Genomic DNA, 17185 nt, shown 5'->3' with positions numbered 1-17185 from the left:
GAATGGTTGGGGTTAGCGGTACTGCTTACTCTCATAAAGCTGCCATGCAAGAAGCCACATTTGTTTCAGCTTGATGCATAATATTCAGAGGCTTATTACCAAGGGATGAGCCACATATATCAGGCTGTGGCACTTCCTTAACAGGTGATTAAGGAATGTTTATGCAGTCTCAAGGCTTCTTGTTCTCTAAGCCAAGGGTTCCCAAACTGGTACACGTACCACCAGTGGTACACAGGCCACCTCCCAATGGTATGTGTCTAACCTGCCCGACGGCCAAGGCAGCTTAAGCGGAGCATCGGCAGCAGCTTAACCCAAAGTTCTGCTGCTGACACTCCACTTATGCTACCTTGGCACTTCCCAAACTTCCGACTTCCGGCCACGTGATCGGAATTGGCGGTAATACTACAGGTGGTGGCATTTTATGTTGGTGATATGCAACATGATAGAGTTTGGGAACCGCTGCTCTAAGCCTCAGAAAGCAAATATCCACAATTTCTACATGTGGAGGGATGAGGGGGACTCTCTTGAGGTAAAATTATGACCCAGAATGGATTGAAGCCTCTTTGAACCTTGCTTAGACTGGCCTACCTTCCTACTGCAAAAAGAAAGAAATAAAATCCTGATTCCTCCTAACCTTTTTGTATCTACAGTCTGGCACAGATAGATAACCTTATAAGCAGCACTCAAAGGGCATACTGCAATGCTAGCCAGTGACTTTTTAAAAAGAAACAAACAAACAATGAGAGAGAGAAGATGAGTGAGTCAGTATCTTTCATTGGACCAACTTCTACTGGTGGAAAGTACAAGCTTTTGAGCTACACAGAGCTCTGCGTAGTTTGAAGGCTTTTCCCTTCCATGAACAGAAGTTGGTCCAATAAAAGATATTTCCTCACCCATCTCGTCTCTCTCAGACCCTGGGACCAAGATAGCAACAACAACACTGCAAACAAACAAACAATGATAACCTACTAGCCCTGACTTATGCTCAAATCCATTACAGCCAAGTTGTTCTCGATTCTCCAGATACATGTTTTGTTTCCATGGAATGAAAAAAGGCATGAGTTTGTTTAACTGTTGCATGAAATTTAAATAAATAAAATGCCATTGACAGTTGTCTTATAGTGATGCAAGTCACACTAGCTTTGTCTACACTAATCTGGTGTCAGCGGGGGGTAACTTTGCTAGGAGTAGCCAGGCTGCTGTGACTTTAGCTTTTAAATATTGTTGGCTCTGCCACTCATCCTCCTCTTGTGTTCTATCATTCAGTGCAGCCAGGCAATCTGAACGTTCCCCAGTGACAGAAGGGCTGTCAAAGGCTGTTAGGGTTTCTCCTGTAGGAAAATATTATCTGACTTAATTTCTGAACATCCAATCTATTTTATTTCATTTTTAGTGTGATTTTGAAAGGCCCATCCCCTGGGTCACATTTTCCAGAAGGTGACCACAAAATCCAATACACCGTGTATGACAGAGCAGAAAACAAAGGCACTTGCAAATTTCTTGTTAAAGTCAGAGGTAAGAACAATGTCTAATTGTGTACACAAAAGCAGTTGATACTTATTTAAGTATCCAAGTGAGGCCCAGTCTTTCTGTATAATCTGCGTAGGTTTGTAAACTTCATCCACTGGAATGATATTCTGTGTCTCACATAACTTGAAAATGCCAGAATCAGTTGAGTGTTAGGAAGCCAGGGAACTGAGCTCTGAGGAGGGGCAGGGCTGGAGATGAGCGGGGGGGAGGGAGGAGTAGGTTAGGGGTTGGACAGGAGCTTTGCTGATCAATCCCTGCCCTCTAGTGCTGCTTCCCAATCTGTGCCTCTTCCCATGTGCATGATTCCCCTATCCATGTCCTCCCAGGTCCAGGCCTCCCCTAACATCTAGTCTCATAGTTGTTGACAAGCCGGTGAGTCATAGCACAACAGAACTTCCTCAAAACTGTCAGACAGGGCTGCCATCTGACAAACTTTAGGGCATTTGTCAGGGAGAGCAGCTGTTTCCGTCACAGAGTTGGAAGCTGTGGGTCTCTGACAACTTGGGCTTCAACTCCTCCTCCTTTCCACAACCCCATGTTACTAATATACATTAACTAGTGTGTATGCATACATGACCCAAGAATCAATAGCTGAACATAATAGCTGGGTTCATATTTAAAAAAAGAAATAAGTGCTTGGTTCACTTTGAAAGCTAATAATAAGCAGTGAGCCAGAACATCACTTTAAAATTTGTACATTATCATTTTATTAGTAGCACTACTCCAGAGGCAGGGAATTATTTGCTGTTCTGACCCTTTTTTGTATTTAAAGTCAGGCGCTGTGGTAAACTGATTTCCCCGGAAAATGGCTACATAAAATGTACAGGTGATGGAGATAACTATGGTGCCACCTGTGAGTTTTCCTGCACTGGTGGATATGAGTTGCAGGGAAGCCCAGCCAGAGTGTGCCAGTACAATTTAGGCTGGTCAGGAACGGAGCCAACCTGTACACGTACGTGAGTACTTTCTTAGTTTACTGAAAGGGCAGTGAACGGGATTGGTTGTACTTATTGCATGAAAAATTTGCCTCTAGCACTGCACACGGGTTCATGATTTATTTGTATGGCACAGATTCTGTCAGCTGTTCAAAGGCTAGCACCGGTGTGTATAAAATCAACCTGGTTGTTTCTGCTAATGAATAGCCACATGTTGCAAGTTTCACAAATCTCTTGGTAATGCTTTGAAGGATATTGTGTATCGGAGATGACCGAGAGAGACAAACCAACAAGCTCTGCTGTTAATTATCTAAAAGCTTCTTATTCTCCTCTCATCAGTCCTATCGCATCTTTTCACATCTCTTTGTAAGTTTGACTCTGTCTTCTTTTTCTTCTACTGGTATTCAATATGTACAGATTATCTTACTCTGGCTTTTGAGTTTTCTTTGTATTCTCCGCTAGTTCTCATTCCATAGTTCTCTTAGATACCAGTTCTTTGTTGATAAAATTGATTATCCATGCACATTTGATTACTGATTGCCGTACATCTTACTACTGATACTGGGCCTAGGCAAATCTTGCAAACTGGATCCCAGTTAGCATTTGGACTAGGTGGTGATTTTTACTGCATTGAAAATGGGAAGGTAAAGCCACTTTTTTTTTTTTGGATCCACTAGAAATAAGAAGTGCAACATCTTCCCCTGCATCTTCACACACACAGGTCCACCAATTTGTACTGATTTCTGGATCATTTGCCTCTTTTTTCAACTTTCTCCTTAGATGAGGATAGTGTCTTACAATGATATAGTACCTTTCATCTCAAAGCTCTTTACAAGCATCACATTCTGGAATCATTACAGCCAGCACTAAAGTACAACATAGCAGCAACTGTTTAACCGCACCCAGCAACATTACACATCAGCTTTTAAAAAAGGGAGAGGAAAACAAACTGATGACCAGTTGAAACCATGTTAACTACAGAGGGTAAAATTTCAAAAAGCACCTCAGTGACTCAGGTGCATAATTTAGACACCAAAGTTACTCATGCACTACTGGAAATGTCATCCAAAATCATGAAATCTGACAGCTTTGAAAAGCATTCTGCATAGTGCTTTGCTGGCTTAGGGGCAAAATTTCTGCATTACTGCTTAAGGGAACAGACTGAATAATAGATTCCTAAAGACTCTTTCAAACCAGTTCTGTTTAAGTGATAGAAACGTGGCCAGAATTGTACAGTCCTCAGTATTAACTCGTATTTTAATAATTGGGGGAGGAGGAGGATCCTTGCAGAATCCCAGATATTAGATCATGTTCTCCATTGTTTTGTCCAGGCCAAATTCTGAATGCCTCAAGCAATCGGAAGTCCATCACTTCCAATTCCAAACAAAGCTATTCTACAATCTGATAGACCTTATCATCAGGAAAAAATATTTCTCCTACTACTCAGCCTAAATTTTTTTCCTTCATGATGTGGTGCCCCTGTGTACAACCCAGAACTGCACTGGCTATTTTTGCTGCCATATCACTTTGCAAATGCAGATGTTCCTTGCATCCCCTCACTCTGTGTCAGCATGACTGTTTCCTGGTTTCTATTCTTATTGTAGAACTGTGTTGCATGTCTTTTTTTACCTAGATGTGTTGCCTGACATTTTTCCCAGCTGAATCTTATTTTATTTTCTGTCCATAATTCTAATCTCTGGAGATCCCATTACACTGGTTTGTGCTAGCACAGTTTAGTGTCATTCGTTAACGTGCTATTTACACATCCTCTTCCAGATTGTTACTGAGGAAGCTGTTCAATATGATAGAATCCTGTGCCAACCCTTGCAGCCGTCCCTAAAAATCTTTCCCCTACCAATTAGATACCCTGCTGTCCACGATTACCCTTACTTACGGTCCTTCTGACAGTTTTCAGTTTACAACAATGCTCATTATCCAAGCCGACGGACACTAATTTTGCACATATATTTCTCTGACCTGTTAATAATGATCTAAAGTTTATTACATCTACCACTTTTCTATTCATTTTCTTATTCTAAAACAAAACCCCCACCAGGCTAGTTCATCTTGCAAAGCTTTTTTTCCCCCATCATAAGCCCATGTTGCTTGCTTGTCCATGTCCTCTCTCAATGTTTAGAAGGTTTTTTTCTCTTAGCTTTGTCTCGTCGGGTACAGTGATCGTCAGGCTCACTCTTCCTTCCCTACGGTTCCTTCTACGTGAGGAGGGAGCACTAGATGCTCATTCAGTTTACTGAGGAAGCCGATCTTCTTCTTTGCTGTAAAAATTAAACAAGCTTCTACAGGTTTGAGTGGCAGTAAGGCTGTGTCTACACTTGGAGCTCGGGGGTGGGATTCCCAGCTCCAGCAGACATGTGCTAGCTCTCATCCAGCTAGCAAGCTAAAACTAATAGGGTAGCCATGGTGGCACAGGCAGCGGTGGGCAGCATCATGGGTAGCGGTGCCACGTACATACCCACGGGGCCCTGGTGGGTATGTAGTCGGGGGTGGCTAGCCCTACTCACTGCTTCCTGTGCTGCTATTGTTAGAGCACTGGCTCGAATGATAGCGAGTGCGCCATGCTTCAAATCACATCTCCAGCTCCCAGCACAGACAAAGCCTTAGAGGGAGACTTTGCTTGGAATTCTGGCCCCATTGCAGTCGATGGCAAAACCGCAATGGGACCAGGATTTCATCCCTTGACTTTGGCCCTTTCACATGCATACCCAGCCCCGGCATACTTCTCAGGGCATTCATGTCCAGCTGAATAGCTGTGCCCGCTCACTGCTGCGGTTTGAAAAGGGTCCGTTTCTAGGAGCGCCATCATTTTTGTTTTTAATTTTTAATTCCAGCTATGAATATTAATGTTGCTGTGAGAACTGCAGCGGCCCTCTTGGATCAGTTTTACGAGAAACGGAGACTCCTAATTATATCAACTCCTACTGCAGCCAATTTTTTCTACAGGTTGCAATTGGCAATGCTGCAGGTAAGGCACTGTCATTTTTTCCGGCCTTTTTTTAAAACACAAGAGGGGCAGATCTTCAGGTGGTGTAAATCAGTCAATCTCCATTGAGCTCTTCTCTCCTTGCAATGGAGCTATGCCAATTTACAGCGCTGACGATCTGGTCCAAGAGCTGGTAAACACGTTCGCAAGGCTCTGAAATAGCATCAGTTTCAATATTGCTCCAAACCGGACCGTTCTAACTCACTTGTCTCGTGGACATAGCATAGTTCATTGGGGTAAATGAACCAAACACTGGCCTTCCCATGGCTCTAGTTTGACCCTATCTGTCTTCCCAAGAGAAAATATTGTTGTGCTCATTACCAGCTAATAATCACCATCCAGTTCTTAGCAAACTCCTGAAGGGTGTTAAAGAAAACTACAGTCATTTTTGTTGGTAAGGTGTTCTTCCATGTCAGGCTTGCGTACTTTGCCATTGCATTGCAAAGAAGTGTGTCTGTCTGCAAAAGTAAATAATACGCCAGTAAGCAAAGGAGCACAGAACTCAAATTAATCATCAGCAAAAGAACTGTTTGCTTGCTGGTCTTGAATGTGGCCATTGGCAGGAAGCCTCAAAGTGGTCCTGTCTCTAGGACTTTCAGAAATATCCCCAAATGATATAATGTAAACTCTTTAATAGTATTTTTTTTTCTGAAGGTAAACTAAGACCAGTTTCTATAGAAAAGGCACATCTTTATAGTGTTTGCTCCAAAACCATGGAATGATGATGACAATATTAGTTATTCCCATTGAAATTAATGGCTGTTAGTTAGGTGCCTAAATCCCTTTGTCAAGCCCACCCTCAGTGCTGATCAGTTTATCTAAATGTAAACATTACTCAGGCTAGTGTCAGATTTAGTGACATGCAATAGGGACGTTCAAGTGCCCAGAAAAGAGTGAGATTGTTTGCCAGCCCAACTGGGAATGGAGCCAGCTCTGCATGATTTGATGGTTGCAAGGACTATAAATTTACTGCCTGCCACCACTGGAACAAAATTCAGCAGTGACAGTTATGTGTCACTTGCAAATCTTGACTCCTGAGCTTACTCCGATTTTCCCCCATTCATTCCAGAAGCCAGTTGTGTAGCGTCAAAAAATTTTTTTTTCAGTTGGTGTTTTAGCATTTTATTTTTAAAACAAGAGTGGCTTGACCAGTTAATACAACCAAACTCTCAATTCCCAGGTGACTTTTTTACTAGGTTGAATTTAAGTGTGGAATCCTTTTTTCCCCCACTGCTTTCCATGATGCTCAGACAATTTGGCATCAGAGAGCACTTTTCTACAGCGGGCTCACATTTCACAGTCTTTGTTTGGGTGCCAGATTAAAGTGCTGGCACAATTTTTAATAGACTGGCATCTTTTCAGTTCATTACAGAGACATTTAGATTTTACTTTGGTGGTCTTTTATTTTTTTCCCTGACAATCAGCTAAAAATCCATTAATGTAGCACAACTACAGCCTTCATGGCTCCAGAAAACATTCTTAAATTCCTGTTGCTGACGTCTAAATTAAAATACGAATGTATTTAGAGAGTAAAGATTTTGATCTCGGTGTAGAACATCACCTTATTTTGCATTTAATGTAAACAATGTTATAATTAAGTCCAGTCATGATGTGTATTTCTGGTTTTTTCCCTTGCCCCCTTTAGCCAGAGCAGTGTGGTTTAGACCTCCGACATATTACAGTGATCGAATTGGTTGGTGTCTTCCCAGCACAGATAGGAAGAATAGGAGTAAAGTTGATGCCTCCAGCACTTGCCTTGCAACTCAGGTAAAATGAAAGTCTCGCCATTACTCAGTTATACCTCAGCACCTATGGGTGTAATGTATTCCTTTTTGTTTCTTGGGCTATGTCTACACTGACGGCGGCAAATTCGCTGCCGTCAGATCGATTTTTCTGGTTTGATTGAGCGGCAGTGAAGACACGCTCAATCAATCTGGAAGTAGATCTAATAAAACCACCTCCAAAAAAAGCGTAGCGCTGCATCACCAGGTACACATTTCCCGTCGGCACAGCATAGTGGAGACAGCGTGCACAATGGACGTTACAAAGTCGACGGGATTTGCTTGCGTAACTCCTGTCGACTGCCGCTGTATTTGCCGGTCAGTGTAGCCCAGGCCTCTGATCCTTTTTATAGTAGAACCTTGTTTATCCCAATTTAACAGAGGCCATGAAATGTATTTGTGTGAAGAGGATTTAACAATACACATCAGTGACTTATTTCCAAGAATGAGTTTTATATAGACAAGGTGGTACTGAATGATACCTTGGAGGGTTTTGCTATCTGTTTTTTTAAAACTGTTTGCAGTAGAGCTAAGCCTCAGAGTTCATTTGCTCCTGATTGTGCTCTGGCTACTAAAAATGCCCTGAAAGCTTGTCTTTGCTTTCTGGAGAAGGAATGGTGACCAAACACATGGATGAACTAGAACTTCAAAATGCTTCCAATTGAAACACTGTGAGCATTTGACTCTCACAACGTTCTCAGTTTTCTTGCCCCCATGCTAATGATGTGTTTTGAGCAGTCAGGAAGACCCTTCCCCTGTCACTTTTTCCTGCTAGTGGATTCCTCACAGAAGAAGTCACCTCGCCAGTGTGACACTAGTCCTTTTCCAAGACTAAACTCTTTAAAGCAGGCAGCGAGTCTGGGTAGACGTTTGTGCTGCACCTGGCCCACCCATGGAGGCCTTTGAGCGTTACTGCCAGTCTTCATAACAGAAGGGTTTTCCCCTTTTTTTCACCAGTTACATTTAAAATGAACACGTTGAGAGGACTGCATTGAGTTACTTTCCAGCCTCAGTTACCTCTGCTTGCTTTGCAGGGAATTGGGGTCTTTATTAATCTTAGCTGAAAGGCTGAACGAGGAGCCCCTCTATCAACTGCCAGCGTGCTTCAGTTGGAGCAGCCCAGCTCTCTGCGTAGTGCTGCTGAACGCTGCAGCCAGGCTGGGACTGGTTTAAGTCCCGCTCTTGGGAATGCTACAGGCGGCGCTTCAAAAGGGAAACCCCCATGGCCTCACCCAGCCTGCTTTTGGCCTGCAGCCGTTACGCAGGCGGCTCGGCAGGCATGCTAGGGAGCTGCACTTGGGCTGGACTGGGAGGGAGTTAGGGTGCTTGAGAGGAGGGCGACGCAAAAGCCGGCTGCAAAGGGAGGGCAGGCAGCGTGGCAGTTGTAATTGATTCCTTTCCCTCCTGAGGCCACATGCGTTTTTAGGCAGCGCTCTTATTACTCCTTGTTACATACACTGAAAGAGCGGCTTTTTTATCCTGCCAAATTAGGACTGGGCTCATTGAAGGCCACTGCCAAACCTCCCAAGGAGCAGATTCGTAAGGCACAGCTACAGCACATGCTCCTTTCGGTAGTGTGTAGGGTATACACAATACACCCCCCCCCCCCCAGCACAAATGTAGACGCCAAGGCACTCCTTAGGCGAGTAAAGACACCACTGAGCCCTGTGGAGGCGTACCAAGATGCGTACCCTACGTGGCTCTCTACTTGCCCAGGCCAGAAGTCGTAGCTGGCATAAAATGAAACAGATTGCAGCTGTTTGGACCGTCCTTTAATGTAGAGGTCAGCCCGCGGCACCTGTAAGTCCCTGAGTGCTACCTGGTCTCCTGTTCTGAGAAGAGAGGCCAGTAGGAAGAATACAGTGCTATGAGTTCTAGGAGCTCTGTTCTCCCCAGCCCTCACAAGTGCAGCACCACTGTGGTTTGCATTTTGGAACTCGGTCTCCCCCGCCTTCCGTCTCCTCAGAGTCAGTACCGTTGTCCTGCTTTTTTATTATTGTATTAGACGTTCCCAGGGCCTCAGGGTAAGGTGGCTGTCCAAAAACTGATTTCCTAATTCTTTTCAGGTTGTTGCTGCAAATCCCCCAGTCTAACTTCAACGTGGTGGTGATGGACAAGCATGGCATGGACAAAGAGCGTTACACTTTCCCTGCTACACCTGCTCAGCTCTTTGCACTCATTGACGCCTTCCCCTTGAGAAAAGAAGAGATGAAAGTGCAAGCAGAACTTGGCCAGTCATGTACCTGATTCAGAATCATGGGGTTTCCTCGGTTAGTGAATTGTACTATCATCACTAATTCTCCCCCGGTGCTACACACAGCATGGCTTTTTAAAATCACTGATGTACAGATTTTTGTGTGTGTATTTTTGTCTATTTTATTGTGTAGCTTCTCTGCCTATGACATATGCATGATGCTTTTTATACTTTCAGCCATCTTTAGAGAAATTTGTACTTAGTACTACTGCCCTCATGGGAATCCTTGTACAGCTGTTAAGGAACCTAGTCACGGCTCCGGGAATCATTTTGGACATTTAATGCAGTGAAGTTTCTTTTATAAATCTTTTCTTAATAAAATACTGTTTTGCAAACTCAGATAGTTTTGTGTAAAGATTTTTGTGTGTGTCTAAAATCTGACCTCAAAACTAGAGATCCAGCAAGCATATCTGGACAGTGCAATGTTAAAAAATTTTGATCCAGGCTTTGAAGTTTGGGTCTTCAATTCAGACTCCCTCAGCATCACTAGTTATTCTCTGCTCCAGTTGCACAAGACAACTCTGAATGGTAGTGTCCTTCATACAAGCTTTATCTCATACACTTTAATACAGTCATAAATAGTAGTTGATGGACAGATGCATAGACAATGGGGAACAGATGTCTTTTCCACAGAGTTCAAAGTAAATGCAGAGATACTGAAAGGATATTCCAAATGGCAGGAGCTGCAGAAATGGCCTGGTTGTTTGGGGGAGACACATGAGGGATTGAGAGAGAGTAGTAAGAAATCTGGGGAAGTAGGACTCCAGCTGGAGGGTTTTGAAATCAAGGGCGATTTTAACAGGGTTCTGAAATGTGCTGTATGAGTGAATGGAAAAATCTATTCTTCCCTGAAAAGTTTCTCTGGCTGTCTTTTTTTCATGTCGTGTTAGAAGAGTTCGCTCATTCCTTCAGCTTGGCGACAGACCAAGCCTTTGATTCGATGACAAGGCCTGCAGACCGCACATAGAAGCTATTATTTCCAGAGCTGTGAAAACACTAAACTACTAATTGTCAATTTAGTAATTACACCATTCAGGAGGGTTTGCCTCTCTTCCCCAACACTACTGCAGCTTGGCAGAAGGTTAGACTAGATGGCTGTTGTGCTCCCCTCTAACCATATGGTTCTATGATTCTATTACTCCTTCCTTAGGATGGTTGGGAGTGTTAGCCATGAAGTTAATGAAAGGGTTCTACTTTTTAATTGATGTCCCACACGCCTGCTAGTAGGATACAAAGAATAGTCATTCCCCGGCAAGGAAAGTGAGTAAAACAGGAAATTATATATACAAGTTCAGTGTGAAACAACATCGGGAATAATAGCTTATGGCAGCTTATGCAAATCAGGCACATAATGATGCCTGAATGTCCATTTTATAATGTCTTAAACTACAGGCTGAGGGCTAAGTCCACTTCCTAGTCTTACTTGTTAACAGACTGCGCTGTCATCTTTGGTGGTGGAATAGCTCCTGTTGCTTGATTCCTCTTTGCCTTTCCCTAGTCTGCTGCAGCTGAGCAAACAGAAAGGACGGTAGCATGTCTATAGCTAGCCTAGAGAGGTAAATGTCATTTAGCTAACAGCATCGAGGGGCCATTTTCTTCTTTTTCTGCTTCAGTTTAGAAAAGGACCACCCCCTGATTTCCAGTGTCCCTTGAATTAGAAGCTGCTGCAACTCCCATTTGAACAGACGCTATTCAGACAACCACTTTGGGATGATAGCATGACTCTGAAGTTATTGCAATCAGAAAAGTGACATCCCTGTGCCAGAAAGGAAAAGTGGTTGAAAATGTAGGTGCACTCCTGATTGAAGCACGTAAGTGTAGTTGTATATGGGCCAGTGCTGATCCTCTTCTGCCTGCTGAAAGCAGCTGCTCTTTTGCACCTGATTACATGGAGGTAAGGGAAAATTGCTACTTGTTTCACATTTCCTAGGGTGTTTTCTAATGCAGATGGGTGTGTGATTTGGGTGCTATTGTGCTCACTTTTGTCATCTGCTCCAGCTCCCAGAATCTCTCTTCTGCTGTTAGATAGCTCTTCTCTGCATTGCTTACATATGCTTTCAGCAGGCAATGGTTCTGCCTATGTCTTGAATTGCAGCCACGCCAGAGAGCCCTTGGATTTGGAGATCATCCAGACAGGGGGCTGCAGTCTTGGCTTCACAACAGCAAGGCTCTGAAGACTCCAGAAACGATACTAGAGTGAGAGGGCGGCCATTATCCTTAACTTAAAGACAGTTATCAGCAAGTGGGCAGAATTCCCTGTACGGCTTTCCGTTAGGAATAGACACTTAAACTACCTTCAGCTGTAGCAGGCAGGAATCTCAGGGAAAGATTTAGAATTATAGAATAGAGTTGGAAGGGACCTCAGGAGGTCATCTAGTCCAACCCCCTGCTCAAAGCAGGACTAACCTCAGCTAAATCATCCCAGGCAGGGCTTTGTCAAGCCGCAGCTTAAAGATCTCTAAAGATGGAGATTCCACCACCTCCCTAGATAACCCATTCCAGTGCTTCACCATTCTCCTAGTGAAAAACCTTTTCCTAATATCCAACCTAGACCTCCCCTAATGCAACTTGAGACCATTGCTCCTTGTTCTGTCATCTACCACCACTGAAAGCTGCCTAGCTCCAGCCTCCCTGGAACCCCCTTTCAGGTAGTTAAAGGCTGCTAACAAATCCCCCCTCATTCTTCTCTTTTGCAGACTAAACAAATCTAGTTACTTCAGCCTCTCATAAGTCTTGTGCTCCACCCCCTAGCCATTTTTGTTGCCCTCCACTGGACTCTCCCCAACTTGTCCGCATCCTTTTTGTAGTGGGGGCCCAGAACTGGACACAATACTCCAAATGCGGCCTCACCAATGCTGAATAGAGGAAGATAATCACTTCCCTCGATCTGCTGGCAATGCTCCTACTAATGCAGCCCAATATGCTCTTAGCCTTCTCGGCAACCAGGGCACACTGTCGATTCATATCCAGCTTCTTATCCACTATTACCCCCAGGTCCTTTTCTGTAGAACTGCTGCCTAGCTCGTCGGTCCCCAGTCTGTAGCTGTGCATGGGATTCTTCCATCCTAAGTGGAGGACTCTGCACTTGTCCTTGTTGAACCTCATCAGGTTTCTTTTGGCCTCATCCTCCAATTTGTTTAGGTCCCTCTGTATCTTATCCCTACCTTCCAGGGTATCTACCACTTCCCCTAGTTTCGGGTCAGCGGCAAATCTACTCCATCCTCTAGATCATTAATGTGTAATTAATTTGTGCGAATATAATAGAAACTGAGCATTTCTATACTGAAGTTTATCTTTGTTCACTTGTCAAGAAATATGAAGCCTGATTCTGATCTCACGTACATAAGTGTATATCAGGAGTAACTCCAATTAAGTTAATGGCATTAAAGCAATGTAAATTACTTGAGAATCTGGCTCTTACGGTATAAGACTGCCTTGAACCTTCCAGCTCTCACTGGGATGACAAAGAATTTAGAATATATTGCACAACATGTGTTTTGAAACAATGTTCACTTTTACTCCACCGATGAAAGAGATTAGGTGTAGCGCCCATGGGTTTGTTTTTGTTTTTTTACTTTTGAGCATCTATTGATTTCTGTGACCAGCACTCAGGTAGAAGTAGATTGTGTATATACTTGGGAGATCATTTCCAGTTCCCACACATTGTTAACTCTTTTGGCTCCAGCAGAAATAATATTGTGCACTGACTGTGAGCACTAGACAAACCTGTCTGACACTAGGCAAGACAATTCACAAGCACCAGGAACAAAGAATTCCTCCTTCCAGAAACAGCATAGGCGTGTATCTTTGCTCTGACACTTGCACATCTATGAGAAATTAAGAAGATTTTGCAGAAAAAGACAGGAGTACTACAATAAAACCCTCTTTTAAAACATGAATGTGGGGGGTAAAGTGTAGGCATGGTTGCCCGACGCAGGACCCACAGCGATTTCCTACCTTTTACTGAACTTGATTGTAGCAATAAAGTTTCATACCACATAGGCAGGAGCATAACAAAGGCTTCTTTGCACCTCCCCATTGCACTAAACGAATGAGTCATTCCTGTACTAAACAGCAGCATAATAAAGCAAAACCAGCCACTTTATGTCAGGAAAGAAGTTTACTTGGTCATGAACTAGTTATGAAAATAACAGCTATGACTGGTTGCGTTAGACAACCATTTTTCATAAGCTCAGAGCAATTTTGAGACAATTTTCCCCACACACTGAGGGAATTTAACTAGCTGTTTTTAAGAGACATCCCACCACATACCTCACACGGACACTTACTACTTGAAATCTAACAGGGAAAATGAAATGTATTGAAGTCTGTCCTTCTCCCTGAGGTCAGAAGGTTTTGTTTGGGATCATGTTAAAACACAAGTAACTGTTGCTCTGTTGTTTGACAACACACTAAGCCATGTCAGTTTGCAGCTTTCTTACCCTCTCTCATCTAAGCACCGCGCTGTGTCTCAGATGGTTTTTGTTATTTAGGCTGTATCGACTAAAAAGTAATTTAAAAAAATGAGTCCGCTGGCAAGGTGCAGCATTCTACCATTCTTACTACTAACAACTATAAAAAAGATGAAAATTGTGAGAGTTGAAACTCCAAGTTATTTAGTTTTAACCCCATATAATTCCTGATCCTCCCCTCAGCTTTTTGCTCCCTAAATTGGCAAGGGTTTTCAGCACTGCAGAAGTGACACAAGGAGCGACTCCTTCCTGTCATCTATCAGGATAGCCCCTGCAGGTCACTTTGGATGGAACAGGAACAATCAGCTACTGGCTGGAGGCTACTGCTATGGTGCAGACTTGAAGAGGGAATGGGACAGTCACATTCTGGAGTGCAATTCTGATCAGTGAGAGGTTGTGTCACTACTTTTATTATAACCCTGAGTGCTGCAAAATGCTTTCTGCCTGGGACACACACAGAGTCAGCAGCTAGAATGCACTCTGTGTTCTGTGTGCTGGACCGCTCCGATTCAATCACTTCGAATCCAACATCCTGCCAAACGTTATCACAACACACTCTTGTCTTTACCAGATTTGGTAGCAGGTGACGCCAACGCATCCCTTGTCCTGAACTTTCTCACACCTGTGTACTCGGCAATGTCCAGCCCTCTCCTGCAACATTCAGAGGAATAAGATGATCCTTTAAAGAGACAAAACCCTTCAGCTTGTCACATCAACTGGAGAGAACATTCAATTTAATTCAAACAGCGCGCTTGGTATAGATCAATAGTAAAACAAGTTTATTAACCAAAGAAGATGGGATTTTAAGAGTGTTCAAGTATGAGATAAAGTGAGAAACGGTTACAAGCAAATAAAAGTGAAAACTTAACCTAGCAAGGTACAAGAGCTTTGTTCAAGATGGCTTTTCTCACTCATAGTCTTCCAGCAAGATGGAGGCTGACCCCCACCCTTGGTCAGTCTTTCCTCCAGAAGCCCTAAAGTGCTGGTTCCTTTGTCTTCTTAGGTGAAAGAGAGAACTTCAGGTTCTCTGCCCCTTTATTTTACAGTCCAGCGAACCTCTGAAATGGCTTCCTCTAAAGGATACCCCTCAAAGTAAAGTTTATTCAAGCAGTGAGAAAGGCAACACAGAGCCTGGTGGCAAAGGAAGCTTTACACTCTTTCTTACCCTGCTGGTGTTTGCTAACATGCAAATTGTTCTGCTTCCTGCAACCTCCTCCCTCCCACCACCCACCACCTCATTAGTTGATGGTCCTGTTTACTGCTTATATGTAAATTGAGGTAAACACACATTCCTTTGTTACACATGTCTATCCTTAACAACTCCCCCGACCTGCCTAGTTTTAACACACTTTAGTCATAATTCCAGCATATATCCATAATTCTTAATACACATCACATACATACCTCACATAAGAATATTAATGATCAGTGACTAATTAGTTTTCAAATGATACTTCATAGGGCACATTTTGTACAAAGATTATAATAATAATATGAAGGGCTGCTTAGGCTTACAGACACTCCTGTGGTTCTGTGACCTGTTAGAAAGGGAACATCAGCAGCAAGTCTGCATGGCTTCCCAGGAACAGGGGAGACCATTTGTAAACCGGCATACGGCATGTCTCTTTATTGTTTCAGGTTAATCTCCAATCACTGGGCATCTCATCCACATCACACAAGAAAATGGGTACAAGCACCGATGACCTTGGAGAATATTTCGATGAGCGTCTAGTCTCCACCCACTGCTGTTACCGCACCCAAACCAAAGGTAACCATTTCCAAGCAGGAAGGCCTATGGCACTGAAAGGAGTAAAACAACTTTCACTCCTCAAAGCCAAACAAGGAGCCAATTATATCTGAATAAAACTAGTCAGTAATACACAAGCATAGCGCAATACCGCAATGGAGCAGGATCTCCATGAATGAGGATAGGCATCTGTATTGAGCACAAGGCACTTTGCTCTACAGATTAGTACTCACAAGAGGATTCAGTTGGGGCATCTTTTTACTGCGTTCCGGTCAGTCCATATGTATAGGGATATACCTAGAGAAATTGGGGTCTGGCATATCCATGGCTTCAGGTGAGGGAAGAGGAGAGGAAGTTATGAATAGGGATCTGCAGGCAAACCCTCAATGCATTTGCCAAACAAATGTGTCAGGTTACGTTTGCAGGAGCTGTTGGAGTGAAGAATGGACCTAAGTGCCAAGCCAGGCTCCCACTTCCCCAAAGGCCTCAGCCAGGAGTGGGGACTAGTCGGAAAGGAATGGTGAGGAGAAGGGAGCTATCTGCCAGTGAGTAGCAGAGTGACTTTACCAGGGTGGGAGATGCATGAGCCATGCCAGCATGTATGAAACTGACACACACAGTCAGAGTGCTAGACTGCTGTGACAGCTCAGAACCAGGTGAGCAAGAAGAACAGGCAGGCCCAGAATCTCTCATTATAAGATGAATCTTTATTGGGGGGGTGGGAATTCTTTGTCTTGTCTAGTTTTTGAATCAGTTAGATCAGAAGAACAAACCACCCTAACCTGGAAAAGCTAGCGGGGCAAAGTAAGAGAACACTCTAGAAGAGGAGACCAGGACATTCACTTGGGCAAGACAGAGTGATACTGAACTATCAAGGATGGTGCAATTTCATGCCTACTTGTTTGTCATGTGGCTAGTGTTGCTTATTAAGACACGTACTGATTAACAACAACACAAAGCTGCCAGGTTAACCCTTCGAACACAGTTAGGTTTCAGGTGGATGGCACCTTGAAATCGGACATATTGAGGAGGTTGGGGATGGAAGAAGTTGGTGCTTGTCAGAATGTGGTAGGTAGAAGAGGGTCCTTACAGAGAATGCAGGCCAAGATTTGTTCTGATGGGCAGTGGAGAATCATTTATTCCTGGCTCAAATCTGCATTTTTAGACTTTCACTTTCACAAACATTAAATCTACTCAACAAAAACAATCTGAAAATGAACATAGAAAGAACAGCTAAGGGAAGGAGAGAAGGCGCAACTAGCAGGAAGGAGAAGAGAAAAGCACACAAGATGTATAGGGAAATTCTACCTATCAGGTCCTAGATCAAACCATCCATTTAATATTACCGTCTGCCGGCAGATGAAGTCCTTCATTTACCACTGTTAGAAAAGGGCAACGGCACGTTCACTGTAAGGAATCCCAGGGGTTTGACGTAAAGCATTTTAGTGAAGACAGGTACACAGCC

General features: G+C 43.5%; 1 protein-coding gene across 3 annotated transcripts in view; it reads left to right on the top strand.

Annotated features, from left to right (window-relative positions):
- The window catches only part of SRPX (sushi repeat containing protein X-linked), a 62321-nt gene extending 52487 nt beyond the window's left edge, over nucleotides 1-9834 (top strand). For 2 of the 3 annotated variants that reach the window (XM_067545304.1, XM_067545306.1), the window contains 5 exons: nucleotides 1394-1515; nucleotides 2303-2482; nucleotides 5315-5448; nucleotides 7112-7233; nucleotides 9314-9834. In XM_067545304.1, the coding sequence (XP_067401405.1) occupies nucleotides 1394-1515; nucleotides 2303-2482; nucleotides 5315-5448; nucleotides 7112-7233; nucleotides 9314-9494 (739 nt within the window). In that variant the 3' untranslated portion in view covers nucleotides 9495-9834. Of the gene's footprint in view, nucleotides 1-1393; nucleotides 1516-2302; nucleotides 2483-5314; nucleotides 5449-7111; nucleotides 7234-8281; nucleotides 9051-9313 lie in introns of those variants that run through there. The other variant, XM_067545305.1, reaches the window with a different exon arrangement.
- The last annotated feature ends 7351 nt before the right edge of the window (nucleotides 9835-17185 follow it).

Source organism: Emydura macquarii, unplaced genomic scaffold (assembly GCF_026122565.2).
Source record: "Emydura macquarii macquarii isolate MOO-44397 ecotype Brisbane River unplaced genomic scaffold, CSIRO-AGI_Emac_v2 contig_1043, whole genome shotgun sequence".
NCBI lineage: Eukaryota > Metazoa > Chordata > Testudines > Chelidae > Emydura > Emydura macquarii.
Note: the sequence above shows the minus strand (reverse complement) of the source record. Positions and strands in the feature narration are given on the sequence as shown.